This window comes from Etheostoma cragini, chromosome 12 (genome assembly GCF_013103735.1).
Source record: "Etheostoma cragini isolate CJK2018 chromosome 12, CSU_Ecrag_1.0, whole genome shotgun sequence".
NCBI lineage: Eukaryota > Metazoa > Chordata > Actinopteri > Perciformes > Percidae > Etheostoma > Etheostoma cragini.
Window position 1 is genome coordinate 24,582,983 of NC_048418.1, and position 21,180 is coordinate 24,604,162.

The 21,180-nt window shown below is 42.2% G+C and overlaps 1 protein-coding gene across 1 annotated transcript in view; it reads left to right on the plus strand.

Moving 5' to 3' along the window:
• The window catches only part of dnah9l (dynein, axonemal, heavy polypeptide 9 like), a 44,377-nt gene that overhangs the window by 7,348 nt on the left and 15,849 nt on the right, over positions 1-21,180 (plus strand). The window contains exons 13-59 of the mRNA XM_034886976.1: positions 518-853; positions 953-1,030; positions 1,109-1,164; positions 1,315-1,435; positions 1,511-1,680; positions 2,812-3,034; positions 3,129-3,245; positions 3,448-3,534; positions 3,663-3,821; positions 4,126-4,209; positions 4,294-4,452; positions 5,004-5,126; positions 5,305-5,427; positions 6,079-6,303; positions 6,949-7,167; positions 7,359-7,526; positions 8,136-8,261; positions 8,357-8,464; positions 8,563-8,694; positions 9,324-9,484; positions 9,616-9,772; positions 9,871-10,016; positions 10,150-10,266; positions 10,351-10,489; positions 10,937-11,029; positions 11,190-11,384; positions 11,458-11,535; positions 11,846-11,978; positions 12,611-12,738; positions 12,959-13,107; positions 13,192-13,342; positions 13,668-13,799; positions 13,909-14,082; positions 14,202-14,406; positions 14,757-14,922; positions 15,050-15,152; positions 15,601-15,738; positions 15,919-16,020; positions 16,814-16,975; positions 17,081-17,164; positions 17,550-17,659; positions 17,939-18,101; positions 18,241-18,364; positions 19,684-19,826; positions 19,921-20,082; positions 20,635-20,694; positions 20,790-20,963. Coding sequence (XP_034742867.1) covers positions 518-853; positions 953-1,030; positions 1,109-1,164; positions 1,315-1,435; positions 1,511-1,680; positions 2,812-3,034; positions 3,129-3,245; positions 3,448-3,534; positions 3,663-3,821; positions 4,126-4,209; positions 4,294-4,452; positions 5,004-5,126; positions 5,305-5,427; positions 6,079-6,303; positions 6,949-7,167; positions 7,359-7,526; positions 8,136-8,261; positions 8,357-8,464; positions 8,563-8,694; positions 9,324-9,484; positions 9,616-9,772; positions 9,871-10,016; positions 10,150-10,266; positions 10,351-10,489; positions 10,937-11,029; positions 11,190-11,384; positions 11,458-11,535; positions 11,846-11,978; positions 12,611-12,738; positions 12,959-13,107; positions 13,192-13,342; positions 13,668-13,799; positions 13,909-14,082; positions 14,202-14,406; positions 14,757-14,922; positions 15,050-15,152; positions 15,601-15,738; positions 15,919-16,020; positions 16,814-16,975; positions 17,081-17,164; positions 17,550-17,659; positions 17,939-18,101; positions 18,241-18,364; positions 19,684-19,826; positions 19,921-20,082; positions 20,635-20,694; positions 20,790-20,963 — 6,663 coding nt within the window. The remainder of the gene's footprint in view (positions 1-517; positions 854-952; positions 1,031-1,108; positions 1,165-1,314; positions 1,436-1,510; positions 1,681-2,811; positions 3,035-3,128; positions 3,246-3,447; positions 3,535-3,662; positions 3,822-4,125; positions 4,210-4,293; positions 4,453-5,003; positions 5,127-5,304; positions 5,428-6,078; positions 6,304-6,948; positions 7,168-7,358; positions 7,527-8,135; positions 8,262-8,356; positions 8,465-8,562; positions 8,695-9,323; positions 9,485-9,615; positions 9,773-9,870; positions 10,017-10,149; positions 10,267-10,350; positions 10,490-10,936; positions 11,030-11,189; positions 11,385-11,457; positions 11,536-11,845; positions 11,979-12,610; positions 12,739-12,958; positions 13,108-13,191; positions 13,343-13,667; positions 13,800-13,908; positions 14,083-14,201; positions 14,407-14,756; positions 14,923-15,049; positions 15,153-15,600; positions 15,739-15,918; positions 16,021-16,813; positions 16,976-17,080; positions 17,165-17,549; positions 17,660-17,938; positions 18,102-18,240; positions 18,365-19,683; positions 19,827-19,920; positions 20,083-20,634; positions 20,695-20,789; positions 20,964-21,180) is intronic.

Sequence of the window (21,180 nt, forward strand, 5' to 3'; positions counted from 1 at the left end):
TGGGAACTTCTCATAAGATCATCTCTCAATGCAAATCAAACCAGCTTTTAGGCTAACTGAAATACTGGGGGGGGGGTCATAGGAACTTTATCAGGATGCATAGTGTCCTGTTCCATGAAATAACTGCCTGCTTCTATGGGAATTTAACATAGGGGGGTGTATACTTATGCCCCCTGTATTTTAAGGATGAACATTTATTTATCCATGATACGTTATTCATTCACAAAGAAAATGTGTGCCTTTAAAGGTTGGATTTTTCCTATTTTTTTAATTAAGATATTTCTAAGATATTTCGTTTATGCCCCCTTCATGCCCCTGTGGTGGTTTTAAAGGATACCAGAACCTGTCCTGCCACTTTTTTCTGTTTAATTTGGTATTGAATCATGAGAAGTTTTTCTATACTTGATATAAAGTACGCAATTCGGTCAGTGCCTAAAAAGTAGAGAATTTGGTACCCAGCCCTAATCCTTAGTTTGTTTCCCTTTCAACTCCCACTCACTTTTCCACCATGCTCCAGGAGAACCAGTCTCTGCTCGGTGTCACAGACTTGGACAGCAGTGAGTGGCAGGCCTACACCGACTGCATGGACCGTGTGATCCTGACTGGCTTCTCCAGTGCAGTCCGCTGCTCCCTGCAATACCTCATGGACAACACAGATGCAGCCCAGCGCATAACACCTCTGTTTGAGGTCCGGCTGGTACTCAACAACAATGAGATGACCTTTGACCCCCTGTTGGACTTGAGCCACAGTGGTAACTTCTACGATATTGTGGATAAGATGGTGGACAACATCACCAACATGGCGTCCTTCATTCCCAGAGTGGCAAAGCATAAACGGCTGGATAACTATCAGGTGACGTACAGATGAGATTCTAAGTTCATACACCGAAACACATCTACACGCACACACACAAACCCTTGTCTTATGCCATCTTGTTTTGTCATCTTGTAGTGCGACATTAATGAAATGGAGGATTTGTCAGAGATGTGCTATGTGATCCGCTCACGGGCACGTGGAGCTATCGCTAAGGTAAGGGTTTGTTTTCTGTACGCACATGGAGGCTCGTTTACGATGCTTACGGTTGTAGGTGATTGTGTTGCTTTTTAGGTCAGGGAATATCAGGGGTCGTTTGCCAGCTACCGCTACCTCTGGACCGATGACAGGTCAGAAGTTTATGGCTCTCTGTCATTTTTTTCTCCCTTTATCTAATTGCATTACTACTGAAATACACAAATATTGGTTCCCGTGCACAATTTTGTTCCCTTAAACAATTATACACATCCCCTTTGTCTTTTTTACCTCAACTTTCACAGGTCTGAATTTATGAGGCAATTCCTGCTGTATGGCCATGTGTTAAGTACAGAGGAAGCCGAGCTGTATGCTGACTATGAGCTGAAAAAGAACCCACCCACCCTGGACAACTTCAAGGAACAGGTGGGCTTCACATTCTCTAGTTCTTTCTTCTCCTAGATCAATGTCTCTGAGTCACTGTATCGTTCTTCCCTCCAGATCAACCTGTTTGAGTCTCTGTATACACGGGTGAGCAAGATGGAGGACAGGAGGGTGTTTTGTGGCTGGCTGCAGCTCGATGTCAGACCCTTCAAGCACACGCTGATGAATGTCATCAAGAGATGGAGCTGGATGTTCAAGGAGCACCTGCTCAACCACGTCAACCAGAGGTAAGACACACATGCACATGCGCAAACACATTCATAGGTTAGTCGCTCTCAATGGACAACTACAACTACGGATGAAAATAATGAATGCAGACATTTGTTAAATACAATACACTGCTATGGATTAATATGGATGTGATCTAAGACCCACAATCACAAAAAAAACATTACTAATAGCAATCAGTTTTAACTGTCCAAGTAAGGGAACAAAGTGGTGACAAAGAGTTTATTTTTATTTCATATCATTATTGAAGAGACTTTTTCCTGTTACTAGGGCTGGGCAATAGATGGATATTATGATATGAGACTGGAAATGGTCTTAGATTATGAGTATAGTATTTTAACATTAGTGTTATCTTTTTCCCGTTTTTAAAAGGCTGCATTGCAGTTAATTCTAGACTGGGTAAGCCCCGCCCACTCTGCCGGCGATTCGATTTCTCCCTGCAGCTCGGTCTGGAAACCGTCACGTTTAATTCTCCTGTTTCAGATCACAATTTCGCGGGAACCAATCACAAACTGGCTTATCTACCTAGCGCGCTATTGGTGGGTTGAACACGATGACGATAGAGAAGAAGCAGCTTCTTGTTTACGTTCAACATAGCAGCCAATTTAGGAGAGGAAATATTTAAGGGACAATATATAATGGGTGGTGGTGATGACACATGCCTTTGGTGGGCAAAGGTTTGATTCCCACTGCAATACATAAACTAATGCGTTCCTGAGGATGACACTTCTTTAACCTGACTGGTTGAAGGACTATCCAATTGCGTACAGAGTCATGTGCAGAGAAAACACAGAGCAGACTCCCCAGACCAACGCTTAGTCTCAAATCTATTGACCTTGGCTTGGTCTGCTGGTAGCCAGACTAGAAGTGTAAGTAATTTTCTGAACTTAGCAGACTTTTCTAGCTGTTCTATTATTGACCTTTACCCACTTAGTCATGATGTCCACACTACTAATTATAACTTGAGAAAATCTCATTGTGTAAATATTTTGTGAAAGCATCAATAGTCAACCCTACAATATGGTTGCAATATCAATATTGAGGTACTTAAAAAAACAATTGATATTTGATTCGTTCCATATTGCTCAGCCGTAACCCTTACATCCTCCTCCTTTCTTTCTATCCCACAGTGTGAGAGAATTATCCTCCTTTGTCCAGGACACGGCCCATGGTCTTTCTAAGAAGGTGTCAGATGGCGACTATGCAGGCCTTGTGGACATCATGGGACACCTCATGGCCATACGAGACAGGAAGATCAGCACCGAACAGCACTTCAAACCTCTCAGTTCTACCGCTGAGCTCCTCAAGACCTACGGACAGCAGCTGCCAGAGAGCGTCTACACACAGCTAGAAGTGTGTACCAAATACTCAAATACACACTTTCCCATGACTTATATGTACTGTATTTTTATTTATCCTTATATCACATGCTTGAATTGTAACACAGGAGCTGCCGGAGAAGTGGACAAGTCTCAGGAAAATTGCATTCACTGTTAAACATGAAGTGGCACCACTACAATCAAATGAAGTTTCAGTTATACGCAGGAAGTGTGTCCGCTTTGAGGTGAGGCTGTATGTGTCTAGGATAAGATGTCGGCATGGCAAACGCTAACAAAGATCTCAATATCTGCCACTTTCTTTCCTGCATTATAAACAACTGACACCACAACCGCCCCTAGTGTGCACAGTAATAGACATAAAGATGGAGACATATGCATAGGAACTGCAGCTTCAACAAATCCTGCATTTTCTTTCTCACATTTCAGGTCAAGCAGCATGAGTTCAGAGAAAGGTTTCGGACTGAACCAATCTTTAAGATCAATGTGGAGGAGGAATATAAACTAATTGATAAGGTGAGCACTGGGAGACACACTATTGCCACCTATTCAAAAAAAATGTACCTTACAGTGTATGATTAAATAGACTCAAAACACACATTACAGCTTTAAGCCACAGCGTATCAAAATGTCTCTGTCTCCAGTCGAATCGTGCCGTAGCAGTGATGGAAGCAGAAATGAAGAAGCTGCAGGACACAGCTGATCTTTTTGAGGTCAGTTTCCCAGACTACAAGCAACTGCGCCAGTGTCGCTCTGACATCATCCTGGTCAAAGCCGTCTGGGACATGGTCATCTTTGTGAAGGTAAATCTTACCTTCATTAACATATCATTAACACAATGCAGCCGGGCCTGTGTAGTTAGGCTCAGCTTTTAACTGTGAGTTTCCACACGGCACTTATGTTCTCACAAGCAACAGTAGGACTTCTATACCATACCTAAAGATTACCTTCAAAATGGAAATAGATTTTAGACAATCACAGATGAAATTGTTTGTTTGTGCATGCACAAATCACCAAGGCAGATTCCACCTAACTCTAATTTACTGTGACAACAAACTCTTTTTTTGATTCGGATTCTAATTGTTTCCCTTCTCTTCACCGTGCCAGACCAGTATAGAAGATTGGACTAAGACCCCATGGAAAGAGATCAATGTTGAGCAGATGGACATGGAGCTCAGACGATTCGCTAAGGTATGGCAAGCTTCCATGGACAAACATTCAAATCTTAGTTTTTTGCAAATTTTCTCGCATAATGTATGACTTTCTGTGTTCAAGGAGATGAAGATGCTGGACAAGGAGGTGCGGGTGTGGGACGTCTACATGGGTCTAGAGTCGACCGTGAAGAACCTGCTGACCTCTCTGAGAGCCGTCAACGAGCTGCAAAACTCTGCCGTCAGAGAAAGACACTGGCAACAGCTCATGAACACCACTGGGGTACCTGAGTCAATTATGTTGCACCGTATACAATACTTGCCACTCTATTGAGTTAAGTACTGTTTACGGCTGCACAATATGTAGTTTTCTTTTTTTATTGTCAGCGCAATATAAACTGCTGCAATTACCGTATTGCCAAAGACATTCACAGAAAATATCAGACGAAATCTGCATCCTAAAATGCATCTGTCATTTTTTAGTGGTGCCTTTTATATTCAATTCAGTGTTCAATGTGTTCAATAAAAGAATGGTAGAAATCATTTCCTTTCATTTGTTTTAAATTCAACAACCAATTTGTTGTTTTTTTGCAGAATAATGAATGCCTCCAGGCAGAACTGAGTGCACTTTATCTGTTTATTCATCACGAGTACAACCTTATCGCATATTTTCCTCACATCATGCAGCCCTAGCTCTGTTCTTGCCGTACTCCAGCATAACCCTGCCAACTCTTGTCCAGGCTTGTAATGACCAGCACAGCTCAGTGAACCCAATTATCCTGATGTGAAATCTGATCACACCCATGGTTTCCGTGTGTTCCTTTTGGTCCTCAGGTCAGGTTTGTGATGGGGGAAGGCACCACCCTGGGGGACCTTTTGGAATTACAGCTTCACCGTGTGGAGGATGAGGTCAAAAACATAGTGGACAAGGCTGTGAAAGAAATGGCCATAGAAAAAGTAAGAATCATCAATCATAAAAATAAGGCCACAAAGATAGTCCTGAAGCAGACTCACAATGGACAATAAATAATGGACAAATAATGCAGAAATAATACAATACATACTTAGTAATCCTCAGTAGTTTATCCTACTGCAATTTTTAATGTTTTTCGAAACATTTCCTACATTTCCTCAGGTTTTGGCCGAGATAACCCAGACGTGGCATGTTATGTGCTTGTCATATGAGACTCACACCAGCACAGGAACCCCTCTGCTCAAAGCAGATGAGAATCTGATTGAAACACTGGAGGACAACCAGGTGAGTGTGATATCTATTTTATCTTAGTAGGTTCATGCTGATAACTGTTTGATGAAGAACATCAGGCTGTTTGGGATATATTTAATATCCTGTATTTCTATATGTCTCTGTGTAGTGCTTTCTGTCAGTCTGACTCTCTGTTATAAAAGCTATAGTGCACTGTTTGCAACTGTCACATCATAACAGGTGTTATCTCAGGACACTTTACAGAGAGAGAAGTTCTAGACCACACTCTATAATTGACAAAGATTCAACAGTTCCCCCCAGGAGCAAGCATTTGATGCGACAGTGGCAAGGACAAACTTCCTATTTACAGACAGAAACCTCGGACAGACCCTGACTGTTGGTGGGCGACACAGAGACACTGAAACAGTTACAGATATGGAGATATATGAGTTATGAAACGTCCATCATGTTTTGTTTTTTCCTCCTTGGCTACAAGCAACTGCATGGATGAGAGGTGGGGGGGGTGCGTGATCACTGAAGGTTTGTCTCATGTGGATGCAACAACAGTGTTGTTATCATCACTTGACAGAAAGTACGCACTATAGCTTTAAGAAAGGGAACTGATCAGAACAAAACATGCACAGAAACATAATGGATGGCTGTTAATAATTTAACTTGTCCGCTCCTTCTTTGCTTTCCCTCCAGGTGCAGCTGCAGAACATCCTGATGAGTAAGTACGTTGAGTATTTCCAGGCGGAGGTGAGCGGATGGCAGAGGAAGTTGATGGTGGCCGACCTGGTCATCTCGTCCTGGATGTCTGTCCAAAGGACCTGGGCCCACCTCAACAGCATCTTCACCAACAGCCACGACATCCGCTGCCAGCTGGCCAATGACGCAGAGCGCTTCCAGGGAATTCACACTGACTTCCAGGTAAGATGTGCAAAATGAGAGCAGTTAGCCTCCATGTGTACGTCTAATTGTATCATTATGTCATGTAAGGCTGGGCAATATGGAGAAAATCAATTATCATGATTCTTTTGACCAAATACGATGGTGATATTGTAGGGTTGTTGACTGTGTGTGCTTTCAGAACATATTTAAACAATAAGATTTGTGATAAATAATTATTAGTAATGTGAATACAATGGCTGAGTGGGTAAAGACAAATAATGGAACAACTACAACAGTCTGGTAAGATCAGAAAATTACATCACTTTACTGTAATGCAGCTTTTAAAACTAGGAAAAGACATCACTTTTAGACAATATCTAGTCCATATTATGATATGGATATAATATTGATGTATAGGCGGCCAGATAGCTCAGTTGGTAGAGCGGCCGTCCATGTGTGGGGGTTTGGTCTTTGACGCAGGGTTAAGCCCGGGTTAATCTCCGACCTGCGGCCCTTTGCTGCATGTCGCTCCCTCTCTTTCTTCCCTTTCAAGTCTTCATCTGTCCTGTCAAAAGTAAAGGCCAAAAAATATCTCTAAAAATAGATGTTGATTTATTGCCCTTCCCAGATGTCAAGTGTCCATTTATTTGTTCCTCTGGTTTTACTCCGTCTTCTCTGGCGCAGAGCTTGATGACTGTGGTGGTCCAGAACAGTAATGTGGTAGAGGTGACCAACCAGTCTGGCTTTCTGGAGAACCTGGAGACCTTGCAGCAGAGACTGTCTGTGTGTGAGAAGGCTCTGGCTGAGTACCTGGAGACCAAGAGACTCACATTTCCCAGATTTTACTTTGTCTCTGCCTCAGACCTGCTGGAGATTGTCTCCAAGGGAACACAGCCCAAACAGGTGACAGACTATAATTGCATTATATTTTCCAAGAGAGAACATATAAAGAGAGAGACAGCACATTGTAGTTATCAGTAGCGGAGAATATTAATAAAGATAAGAATGAAATTCCAAGCCGAAGATTACATTTTGTAAACATCATAACCTTTAGAAATGTAACTACAGTAGTGTGTGCGTGTGTGTGTGTTTAGGTGACCAGACACTTGCTGAAGCTGTTTGACAACATAGCAGATCTTCGCTTCAAGGACTCAGATCGAGGTGGAGGATTGGAAGAGGATGGCGAGGCCGTTGCTATAGGGATGTACAGCCGAGAGGGCGAATATGTTCCATTCTCTGAGCCATGTGTCTGTGAAGGACAGGTATTGAAAAACACAATTCTGTGTGTGCAGATACAAGTTGAGTTACACTCAGTTACTGCTCTATTCATTAGTCCCATCACTATGTTAAAGCTAGGGCTGTTTAAACCACTTTGATGCAGGTACATAAACCAAGACTTTGACTTTGATGCCTGAACTATACTTTTTTTTTCTATATATTTTTATAAAAATCCATTTTTAAATAAATAAATTACAGAATTACTCATTACAGCACTAATCTTTTATGTAGTTTTCCTCTCCTACTAAGTTAGCCCGTCATTATGTAACATAGAGTTTTTCCTGCATGTATTTTTTTCATTGTATTTGTATATATTGTATTTGTTCCCTGCATGTTTTGGTGTTGAATGACGAGGCATTTTTTGATACTTGATACTAAGGTGGCAATTCAGTCAATGCTTAAAAAGTATTGAATTCGGTATAGGTCTAGGTATAGCTATGAATAAATGTCTCTGTATTGTTTATTATATGCACAGTATGTATATAACTCTATGGAAACACAGTTGCCATGTGGAACACATTTCATGCCTTTTCCAGATTTTAATTCCATTTTTATTTGTATTCATGTTCTAACATTTTGTGTCCTTCTTTCAGGCGGAGTGTTGGCTGAGTGCTTTAGAGAGCACTATGCGCTGCACAGTCCGTAAGGAGATCCAGGAGGCCGTGTGTGCCTATGAGGACAAACCACGAGACCAGTGGCTGTTTGACTACCCTGCACAGGTCGGATAATGGTCACTCTGTTGAATCACCGCTTCAGCTTTACAGTGCAAACACACACATGCTCTGTATGTCTCTTGTTTTCTTTCCATTCACAGGTAGGGTTGACTGGTAGTCAGGTGTGGTGGGCCACAGATGTGGGCATTGCCTTCGAGAGGGTGGAGGAGGGATTTGAGACCGCTCTCAAAGACTACAACAGGAAACAGGTAGTGCTAGGAATCCAGGGGTGGGAACATGTTAAGATTGTAGGTGAATATGCTGGTGGTTTTGTTCTGTGATGAATTCTGTTGTTGTGGTTTTTTAGATCACACAGCTGAACTCACTGATCCACATGCTGCTGGGAGATTTAACACCTGGAGATAGACAGAAAATAATGACTGTCTGCACAATTGATGTCCACGCTCGAGATGTGGTCGCCAGTCTCATAACTCAAAAGGTAATGCTCAAGTGATACATACATCTAACTTTTAATTGATGACCCTCCGTATGTGTGTGTGTCCACTGTGAACTGTTCATCCCATCTACTTCACACTTGGCTACCTGGGTACCCAATGAACTTGACGTTTGGAATTTGGAATAAAGGTTGAGAAAAAAACTGGGACCTGTGTGCAGCTACGGGGGTTTCACGACTTCACGGCTCTCGGTCAAGCATGACTTTGCAGTGGGCTACCAGTGTCATGCCAACAAGGGATCATCCGCCAAAAGCTGAACAATTACGCATCATATTTTATTTTATTTGTGATATTGTGTGAGTAGAATCTGAATCTGTGACAGGTAAATGTAGTAGGACAGTGCTTTCCTCTGAGCTAGAAGTACAAAGGAAGTCTGTAGTATTGAGTTAAGTTGCATATTAAGTACTTTGGGGTCTTTCTGAGAGTTATTTTGGAGATACAATAGTACAAGCTGTTAGCCGTTCATGAACGTTTTGCACAGACAGCGCACTATTCTGCTAAATGAAGCAACAATACAACAATACAAGCAAGGAGACCTTCCTGTTGGCGTTACTGTGCGTGTGCGTGTGCGTGTGCGTGTGTGCGCGTGTGTGTGTGTGTGTGTGTTTCTTAGGTGACAACAGGCCAGGCATTTGCATGGCTGTCCCAGCTACGTCACCGCTGGGATGACGAAACCACACACTGTTTCGTCAACATCTGTGATGCCCAGTTCCAGTTCAGCTATGAATACCTGGGGAACACTAACAGACTGGTCATCACTCCACTCACTGACAGGTACACATACAGTACACACAGTACTGATGTATGACACAGCAATACACATGCACACAGATTTCACACATTATTAAAGATGCATACTTTCAAGACTACTGTGTGAATTTGTATCTCAACCCTACACTTTTTAGGTGTTACATAACCCTGACCCAGTCCCTCCATCTGACTATGAGTGGTGCCCCCTCAGGCCCAGCCGGCACCGGTAAGACAGAGACTACCAAAGACCTTGGGCGCTCCCTGGGCATCATGGTATATGTGTTCAACTGCTCAGAACAAATGGACTACAAGGTAGCGCGGGCTGTACAGATGTTTTCCGTAGTGTCCATTTACGGCCCAGTTACTTTATTTGTCAACTTACTCCGTCTGTCTCCACCACATGTCTCCAGTCCATAGGTAACATTTACAAGGGTCTCGCTCAGACAGGGGTGTGGGGATGCTTTGATGAGTTCAACAGGATCTCAGTGGAAGTGCTGTCTGTGGTAGCTGTGCAGGTCAAGACTATACAGGATGCTGTACGCAACAAGAAGCAAAGGTAGACGTGGAAATAATGGCCTGCTTTGTGAAGCAATCCATATATTCATTTATTCATTTGTCTGCTCAGCCAGTCTAAGATTCCTGTACAGACCTATTGAGTAATCTATTATTGTTGCTGTGTGTGTACGTAGGTTCCATTTCCTTGGAGAGGAGATAGAGCTGAAGCCAACAGTGGGGATCTTCATCACTCTGAACCCCGGTTATGCTGGCAGGGCGGAGCTCCCAGAAAACCTCAAAGCTCTATTCAGGTCTGATATGAACAGAGATTTTAAGTGCAAGAGTTGACAAATGTTAAATATGACTAACTATTAGCAGTTTTGCTAACTGTTTAGGCCCTGTGCCATGGTGATCCCAGACTTTGAGCTGATCTGTGAGATCATGTTGGTGGCAGAAGGCTTCATAGACGCTCGTCTGCTGGCGCGCAAGTTCATTAGCCTCTACACTCTTTGTAAGGAGCTACTGTCCAAACAGGTACATGGTACTGTCCACATTAGATACACTCTACTTAATATATAGGACCCTCAATATACTGCATCTATTCCTTGTGCTGTTTTAGGAGGAACACGTACTACTAGAAAGCTAATATGAACTTTAAAGGAACAAAAAACAAGTTCTGCTGTAACAGAACAAGCAGTCTTGACAACAGTCATGGGAAATATTGTACACATTTAGCAAAGCCAACACCTACAGTTCCAATCACTGAAACGACGAAGGCTACTACATTGAAATATGGTTTGCTCATTTATCAGATGCTGGCCTTGGGACTGGCTAACAAAGAGTCAATCACCACACCACTCTCATTCTTTTGTGCATAACATGTTTCTTTTTGCAGGGATTATTGTGATTGCACTATTAAAATGCTTTTCTGCTACTTTAAATATGTTTATAATTTAAAATTCGTTATTCTGGACTGTGTAGGATCATTACGATTGGGGTTTGAGGGCTATCAAATCAGTCTTGGTTGTGGCTGGATCTCTGAAGAGAGAGGAGCGGAGCAGACCCGAGGAACAGGTACACACCAATCTGTTTCATTCACCCTGAAGCATCTCACATGTAGTGGGTATAGGGAAGAATTATTGTGTGCAATCATATGGCTTGCCGTTTCCACAAATCTTAAGTTCATAAGTGCATTTGCATTACAACCATCATTTATTTGTCATTTCCTGCCCAGGTGCTGATGCGGGCCCTGAGGGACTTCAACCTGCCTAAGATAGTGACCAGTGATGTGCCCATATTCCTCGGGCTCATCAGTGATCTGTTTCCTCAGCTGGACGTGCCGAGGAAGAGAGACCCTGAGCTGGAGAACGCTGTCCGTCAGTCAGTCAGTGAACTGCGCCTGCAGCCTGAGGAGAACTTCATACTTAAGGTGCCTCAATTTGTTATTAATAGTATTTCTATTATCAGAAATTGAGTATGATTCAATATCTGTGTGTCTACAGGTGACCCAGCTGGAGGAGCTGCTAGCTGTCAGGCACTCTGTGTTTGTAGTAGGCGGACCAGGAACTGGAAAGAGCCAGGTCAACTTCTTAAACCACATACAATTTGCTCATTTATTTTCAAAGCCACCTTTAATAAGAGGTGGCTTATAACCATTGTCCTCCATAACCAGGCACATAGATTCTCAGGTTGCAAGTATACTGTTATGATTTTTTTTTAGCTCTTTGATTGCATCAAACAATGCTGTGTAGAGAAAGCAAAGTCTCCCACAGCTAAAGTCAAGGAAGCGTTAAATGTCATTGTTCTCATAGCTTCAGACTAGAGTGTTAATGAGAGATTTGCTTTTGTGAAAAGACATTTTGTCATATGTTTATAACATTTGTTCCTCAGATATTGAAGACCCTCCATAGAACCTATGCAACCATGAAGATGAAGCCCGTATGGAATGACATCAACCCCAAAGCTGTGACTACAGACGAGTTGTTTGGATACCTGCACCCTGCAACCAGAGAGTGGAAAGATGGTGAGGGGCGTAAGAATTTCACAAGGAATTTATCAAGCTGTAAACGATGATCAAGGGAACCTGAGTTTCCCTCAGCTTTTGGGTCGATGTCAAGTGGGAGTTATTTTGGTGCCAAGACGGTAATTTATTCTCAAGCGTCTTCACAGAATTAATTAGAATTTGTTAAATTACTTTCTTCTGGCTGAGAGTACGCTCTGGTTTGAATAGTTTTTGATTATGGAATAATTTATTATTCCAATATAGTCTATAAGTCTGCTTTAGTGCAACATTGAAACAATAGTATGACTTTTTTCACATATAACATATTTGATTAAAAACTGAATGAAGTTACATGAAAGTGGGCATTCCTAACAGTTTAGATTTTAAAACGAGATCAAAGATAAACAGATTACAACCCACCACACACAACCTTACCCTGGCTTAGTTTGAATCATAGTCATAGGCTACACATAACAGAATTTAGTCCGGTAAGACCTGCAAGTCTGCAAAATATGATAGAAAAATCTGCCCATGATTGTCAAGTGAGAATGTGGGTTCCGACATCTACCACATGTACATTACATGACATTTCTGCCCCAGTGATGTGATGTTTCTGGTTTGATATGCCACTGTGTGTCCTTACTTTACTGTAGGTCTGTTCTCCTCTACCATGAGAGAGCTGACCTCAGTGGGCCATGACGGACCCAAATGGATTGTTCTGGATGGGGATATTGACCCTATGTGGATTGAGTCGCTTAACACAGTGATGGATGACAATAAGGTCAGAGGGAGTCTTTGTTCTCTGAGGTTGTTTCCGTTCTTCTAATGCTTGATTTTGTCTTTTATTTCATGCACCTTCATTTTTACATCAACTAAAAACACCCAAAGCCCTAACTAAAAATTGGACGTACATTTCAGTGCCAGTCACTTTGCAAAAGATCATCAGAGATTTTTTTGGGTTCCCTTATCCCTTATTTCAACAAATCCTCTCCTCTGTCCAGGTTCTGACTCTTGCCAGTAACGAGAGGATCAGTTTGTCCTCCTCCATGCGTTTACTCTTTGAGATCTCTCATCTGAAGGCTGCTACTCCGGCTACTGTATCCAGGGCCGGAATCCTTTATGTCAACCCACAGGACCTTGGCTGGAGCTCGTAAGACATACACAAGCGCAAACACACCTGTAAAACCATGGACTTGTGCTCTGGTTAGCAGTGCCGTCATCAATGTGTTCCCAGGTATGTGACAAGCTGGATAGACACCCGACAGGCCCAATCTGAGCGAGCCAACCTCACCATTCTGTTTGATAAGTATGTGCCGTACTGCCTGGAACAAGTCCGCTGCAACCTGAAAACCATCACCCCCATACCGGAAAACAGCATGGTGCAGGTGAGCGCACACAACACACTCATTAAGTGTCTTACCTACAGGCTAAAGAGTCTTAATCAATGAGTCCCAAACATCCTTAGCAGTGTTGTAGTCCAGTCATCTGTCGAGTCTGAGCCAAGTCTTAATTCCCCAGTGTTAGAGAGAGTTAGAGTTTGAGTCGAGTCCAGAGAATAGCGACTCGAGTCTGAGTCCAGGACTCGAGTTGCTGTTTCTTAGTGCCCCCCCCCCCCCAAGTTGTTTTTATGCATATTGTCAAAGGGAACAATGCATTTCTATGTACTGTGTTGTCCAATCCGATGTGTGTGTGTGTGTGTTGTCCCATCAGACACTGTGCTCCTTGTTGGACTGCCTGCTGACAGAGGACAACACTCCTCCTGACTCTCCCCGAGAACTTTATGAGATTTACTTTGTCTTCGCTTGTGTCTGGGCCTTCGGAGGGGCCCTCTTCCAGGATCATGTGTGTGGTGACCAAATGCTTGCTAAAAAAACTCATTTTTATTGCAGTATTTTACTTTGTAGCTGATTATGTCTCATTATACTATTGCGTTTTCCCACACCCGCTTCAGCTGAATGACTACCGTGCCGAATTCAGTCGCTGGTGGTCCAAAGAGATGCGAGCGGTGAAGTTTCCTTCGCAAGGCACAGTCTTTGATTATTTCATTGACTCTGAGACTAAAAAGTTTACTCCTTGGAACGAGAAGATGGAGCCATTTGAGCTAGAGCCAGATGTACCACTACAGGTAATAATGTGCATGGCTGTAAACAAAGAACGGTCTTACTTGGCATCATGTTCGCACTCCTTACTGACCACACTGTGAACAAGCCGTTTCAGTCAGGTCATGTTTTGTGTGTGTTTCAGACTGTGTTGGTCCACACTCCAGAAACCATTTGTCTGACCTACTTTATGGACCTGCTGCTCCAAAGAGGCAAACCCCTCATGTTGGTCGGCAACGCCGGAGTGGGCAAGACCATCCTGGTGTCGGATAAAGTCGCCAAACTGAAGGAGGACTACATGGTGGCTAAAGTCCCCTTCAACTACTACACCACATCAGCCATGCTACAGCGTAAGAATAACACGAATTTATCAATTAAAAATAGATTATTTGCACTTTCATGGCAACTTTTTTTGGTAAGTTTTTGGTGAGATTCTGACCCTGCCTTGTGTCACAGTGTATTGAGATCTAGTTTTAATACCACACTGTCTTTTAAAATTCCTAGAATTAAAAACAGTACCATTCATTACAACCCAAGCTTTTACTCTGACTTTCTGAGCTTTGAAATTGATTTATTCTTGTATTTTTGATTCCCTTTTCCTGCTACAGACAGATTTTATAACTTGCACTAGCAATGGCCATAATTTATCTTTTTTTACTGTCATTTTTAACAACTCTCCTCTGCATTCTATGGACCTCAGGTGTCCTGGAGAAACCCCTGGAGAAGAAAGCTGGTCGTAAATTTGCTCCTCCCAACGCCAAGAGACTCATCTACTTCATAGACGACCTCAACATGCCAGAGGTGGATGTTTATGGGACTGTCCAGCCGCACACACTCATACGCCAGCACCTCGACTACAACCACTGGTAAATCACACACAATGATCAGATTTTTCATAAATGTACACAGGTACACGCTTGTATGTACCTTAACAAATCATGTAGTGAATGCAGGTTATACTAAATTGAATTTAAATAGACAAAACCTTTGTAGGTATGACAGACAACGACTGGTTTTGAAGGAAATACATAACTGCCAGTATATCACCTGTATGAACCCAACAGCTGGAAGCTTCTCTATCAACCCCAGACTACAGGTACGGCTACACGCAGGCATGCAAACACACACACACACACAAACACACACACACACACACACACACACACACACACACACACATACATGCACACATGTGGATACATACACAAAATACCTTTTATCAGCCTTGCTCTTTCTGCTACAATTACTTTCCTTAATTAGCTTTTTAAACATTTTACAAGGTTATTTATTAAATTGCAAATTAACACATAATGGGCTTAAACAGTCATGAAAGCAAGAAGCAATTAAGTTACAAGAAATGATAAACTAAAAAACAGAAGTGAAATTAAGATTAGAGTGTCCTAGAAAGCTTATAACTAATCTAATTCATAGATACATTCAGAAAGCAGTTTGACAGGGACATTTTGTCTTTGGAGCCTATGTTCATGTCCTTCAACAGTAACTTAATGGAATGTCATTTTCACATGTCTCTTTCCTCCTTTCAGAGGCATTTCTCTGTGTTTGCGGTACATTTCCCAAGTGCCGATGCATTAGCCACCATCTTCTCCAGCATCCTGTCAGCTCACTTCCTTCAAGGAGGATTCAGCTACGGGGTCTCCCGCTCAGTCGGAACCCTCATGCAGGTACACCTACAGAATCAGCAATTTTCTAAATTAAAAACCCGATTTCATTGTTCAAGACCAAAACAAATATTGGTCTTTTAATTTATCAGCCACTCTATCCATAATGATGCCCATTTTTCTTTCTTTTCCAATATCTATCCAACCGTTTCCACTTTCCATCTTTTGGTTCCGCTTATCCAGGCATCTATCTGTCTGCACCAAAAAATCAGTCAGAACTTCCTCCCTACAGCGATACGCTTCCACTACATCTTCAACCTGCGAGACCTCTCTAACATTTTCCAGGTAACACACTCGCAGTCATTCACATAAAAAAAGACAAAACTACACTGTGTCAAAGGATTGCTGTCCCCACAGTAAGGCACTTGGGTGAATGATGTGTAATTCTTTAAATGAGGCATTTTCCACTGAGTTTTCAGTGGAATAATCGGTGGTTTCTGAATGAATGGATGGATGGATGGATGGATGAATGGATTGATGTCCCATGAGGAAGATTTTATTTCACAGTCTGTTTCATGCACATGGCAATACATGGCAATACATGGACAAATACATCAACAGATAACCCCCCCAACAACCCACATTTACAACACAACACCAGATCTGTACAAAGTCTGCGAGATAGTTTGTTCAGCAGCGCAATGGCAGAAGGGACCAGGGGCGTCGAACTGGGGCGAAAAAGGGGACCGAGTACCAGGGCTCTGATGTGAAGAGGGCCCAAAAAGATGATAGAATGAATAGCTGTAGATGCAGGGAGGGGCCTATTGACAATGCATTGGCTACAGGACCCAGACTTTGGGGCTACACCCTGGAAGGGACCAAACTCCTGCCAAAGTGAGTCCTTCAACTCAGAGTCCGTTATCTGCGGCCAGATGGCAGCAATGTAAAGTGTGGCTATAGAGGGTTTTGGTTGTCATTGTAAATGGTGATGGCAAGGCATATGATGGCTCCATCATTCACCTAAATACCCGACTCTATCTGTCAGAGATACCTGTTTAATGGGGATGGAGATTTAATGTACTTTGAAGTCAAGTGTGTGTAACTGAATCACATGATCATGTTCCATGTATGTGTGTAGGGCATCCTGTTTGCCCTGCCGGAGAGTGTCCGCTACCCCATGGACCTTGTTCACCTGTGGCTGCATGAGAGCTCCAGGGTCTACTCCGACAAACTGATGGAAGAGAAAGACGTGGAACTCTTCAACAAAATCCTGCTGGACACTGGCAAGAGATATTTTGAGGTAAATAACAGGGAACATACAGAAATGTCCCCTTTTTAATCAAGTTTAATGTACATTATTGTTTGTTGCCTTTTTCATACCTCCGTTTCTGCCATTTTTCTCCAGGGAATAGATGAGTCCATCTTCATCCACCAGCCTTTGGTGTACTGTCACTTTGCCCAGGGAGTGGGAGAGCCTCGCTATCACCAGGTTCGACACATCCATGTATTACAGCCTATGATTCACACACACTCAAGATTTATTCATTATTTTCTGCGGTGATATAATAGGTGAGTTTAATTGTTTTTGACTTTAATCAATTTAGTATGTGGATTATCTGTAGCTCACATATTTGAAAAGCTTATTGCACAAATTCTGCTGTCACGTCTAATCTGTCAGAAAATAAATGAGGATGAATGCATGTCATTAGCAAACTAATTACCTTTCTTTTCTGTGTGGGGTTCGACTTGAAAGCTAATCAAGTCAAGTCTTGATAAGAACTTCGTTAATTGGATATCTGGAAGTTACCACATAGTTACTTGCTGCCCTTCCTCTGGAGAGTCAGGGTTGATTGTTTGTTTGCCCGTGTTGTCAGGCTTCAGACTGGGAGAAGCTCCAGAAGACTCTGGCTGATGCTTTGGAGCATTATAATGAGCTGCACGCTGTGATGGACCTGGTGCTGTTCGAAGAAGCTATCCAGCATGTGTAAGACACACACACACACACAGACACTTGCTCTTTCACACACACACACTTTTATTTTACGCTTTTTGCATTTTTGCAACATCATCAATGTTTTTTACATTGTTTATTAATGTATGTTTTATGTCACTTGTGCCCTTGTGTCAAAGACAAATTTATGTCACTAGTGAGCCAGACATTTTTTTTTATCTAGGAAGTGCTAACATACACAAGGGAGGTTTTACACACATAAGCACAACCACAGGCAATGTACACACTATTAATTGGGGTGTTTGTGCTCAGATGTCGTATCAGTCGTATCCTGGAGGCCCCCTATGGTAACGCCCTGCTGGTGGGGGTGGGGGGCTGTGGGAAGCAGAGTCTGTGTCGGCTGGCTGCCTTCCTCAGCTTGCTGGAAGTTTTCCAGATCACTCTGCGTAAAGGCTACGGCATCAATGACCTCAAGGTAAAATGCAGTTACACACACGCACGCCGCAATAGATGCCAACATGTCTCTCCACTGTTTGAACCGAATGCCAGACTAACCTGTTCCATGCCATATTTATATGTTCTTTGGGCCTATTCCTCAACCACCTCATCTTCAGAGTGATATAGCAGCTTTGTACATAAAGGTGGGGGTGAAGAACATTGGGACAGTGTTCCTTCATACCGACGCCCAGATCCCAGATGAACGCTTCCTGGTGCTCATCAACGATATGCTGGCCTCAGGTTTGGCTACACTCATCCTTTTTCTTTTCTTTTGATGAGCAAATAAGTCCCGCTTTAGTGTGTAAAAAGCTAGAATAAGCCTACTTTTCTCTAGGTGATGGAAAAGACCTTTTGTGCACAAATTTATAGTGTCTTGATTTGTTTTATGTAGCTCGAACAATCTTCACATTGTAAAAGACCAAACGGGGAAAATATCACATAAAAACACAAAAATAAAGCAAAGCATATACAAATTGATCCAATTCCATCAAAAGAAAAGAAAAAGGATGAGTTTAAGAAGGACAATAAGCTTAAAGCTTATAAAATCCTGCCCTTACTTTTCAATATGATATTATTACAGAAAGAAACAAATAGATATGCATATACAGCATACTAAACAACAACATACAACTATATACTGTGTGTACATTCCCATTCATATATTCAGGCCACCTTTCTATGATGGTCAAGTATTGTTTTAATATAATTGTTTTTAATATAAGGTCTCTGTTTGATTTCATTCTTTAGACCATTCCACAAGGCCGCCCCTCAAACTGAAACCCACATGCTTTTAAGAATAGTTCTTATAAGATGAAGAGTTTGTACCTTACTGTATTGTTAAATTCAACAACAAAAAATGTAAATTTCATCAGCCAAATGTTTTTTTTTCCTCTCAACACATTCATACTATAGAAAGTGGTAGAGCCACAGATGTAGTGAAAATGTATCAGACTTGTATTTTATATTAACCAGGTGATGCATGGATTGTGATAATTCAATTCCATGTCACACCGGCACTATAGGATGAAAAAAAAATCCAATTTTAATACTTTGAATGGCCTTTTGAGTATTAGCAGCTGCTGGTATACAGTACACTACTATCCCATGTGTTATCCAGAACCTAAAAGGAAAACTGTGGCAATCAGCAGAAAGCAACTCCACTGAACACTGCTGAATTCTGTACCACATTGTGTGGATAGATAGAAACATTTTTATTAATCCCAAAGAAAAGGGGAAATTCCGGCGTTGCAGCAGCAACATATCAGACACACAGCACACATGCAGAATGTACATGAAATAACAGGATACAATATAAGAACAAATCATTTAAGATATATACAAGTTGGGAATAAAAATCAAATTTACAACTGTTTAAATATTATTGTTAAAACTGTGTATGTAAATATTGTGCAAGGTGCACTTGTGTCTGTGAGTCTCGTCTACCACTCGGTGATGAAGTGTTAATAATTTGTATTGCCTGTGGTAGGAAGGATTTCTTGTAGTGTACTGTAAATAGAGACAAATACACATTTTGAGCTTGCGATGTTTGTGTTGTTTAGGGGATATTCCGGACCTGTTTAGTGACGAAGATGTGGATATGATTGTGATGTCGATTCGGATGGAGCTGAGAGGATTAGGACTCATCGACAGCAGGGACAACTGCTGGAGCTTCTTTATTGAGAGGATACGGAGACAGCTCAAGGTCTGAAACAAAGTGCAATATGATACCTGCTGTATTTAAACCCAGTTTCTCATATCAATGATTATAGAATACCCCCGCCCTCTTTGTTCTCCAGGTTGTCTTGTGTTTCTCCCCAGTCGGGTTCACATTGCGGACACGGGCGCGGAAGTTTCCAGCTCTGGTGAACTGTACAGCCATAGACTGGTTCCACCCGTGGCCGCAGCTCGCCCTGCAGTCTGTCAGCACTACGTTCATAGAAAAGATCCCTGGACTGGAGGTGACAGCACATTCACATATAAACACATCTCGTGCCAATGTGCCTTGGCTAAGAAGCTAATGGTTAAAAAAAAAATTCAGGTACTTACAAATACGCAGTTTTGTCAAAAATCCCTTTCAGTCATTAGATGGTTGGGTTGGAGAACTTTTAGATTGGGACCCCCTGAACCAGGTTTGATATCTCAGTTGTACAGCACGATACGAAGGAGGACGTCTCCTACTTTGTGTCATCTCAAGGAGCAATGGGCTAAAGAGTTTGGAGTCAAAATTTCAGAAGATGTTTAGCAGTTGTAATCGAACAAATCCAACCAATCTATCTGTGTGAGACATGGATTACTACAATTTAAAATATTATATAGACTCCATCTCACTAAAAGCAGACTTGTTAATATGTGTTCTTCTATGTGGTACTTGCTGTTCTAAGTTTGGACCTTTGTGGTTGAATGCACTTGTTGGAAGTTGCTTTGGATGAAAGCGTCAGCTAAATGAAATGAAATTTAATGTAAAGTAATAATACCCTAAATCCCTGTGTGTGTGTGTTTATCCGATGCAGCCAGATGTGCGGGCATCTATCAGTGAGTTCATCTCCTACGCCCACACCAGTGTCAATGAGGTGAATTGCTGCAAAGCACCATGGGTGATAATAACCGCTCCTGACACCTTCTCTGACATCCTCTCTTGGTTTCTTGTGTTAACCACACTGTACAGGTGAGTGTCAGGTACCAGCAGAATGAGAAACACTTTAACTACACCACCCCAAAGAGTTTCCTGGAGTTTATGAAACTGTATGGCAACCTGCTGGGGAAAAAACGCACGGAGCTGACCCAGAAGATGGAACGGTTGGAGAACGGCCTACAGAAACTGCAGACCACTGCCTCACAGGTCAGATGATGTGTGTACATGCACACACAAATACATACACACACACACACCACCCCTCCTCCTCCGCAGAAGCTATGGCACATACTAAGGAAAGCTTATTGTGGGTCTGGCTCTAGTGGCTGTAATTCTGCACCAAGGCTGAATTTTTGGAAAGAGACTTCAGGTACGGTATTGGGGGACCACTAAGGTCTATATAAAAGAGACTTCAGATACAGTA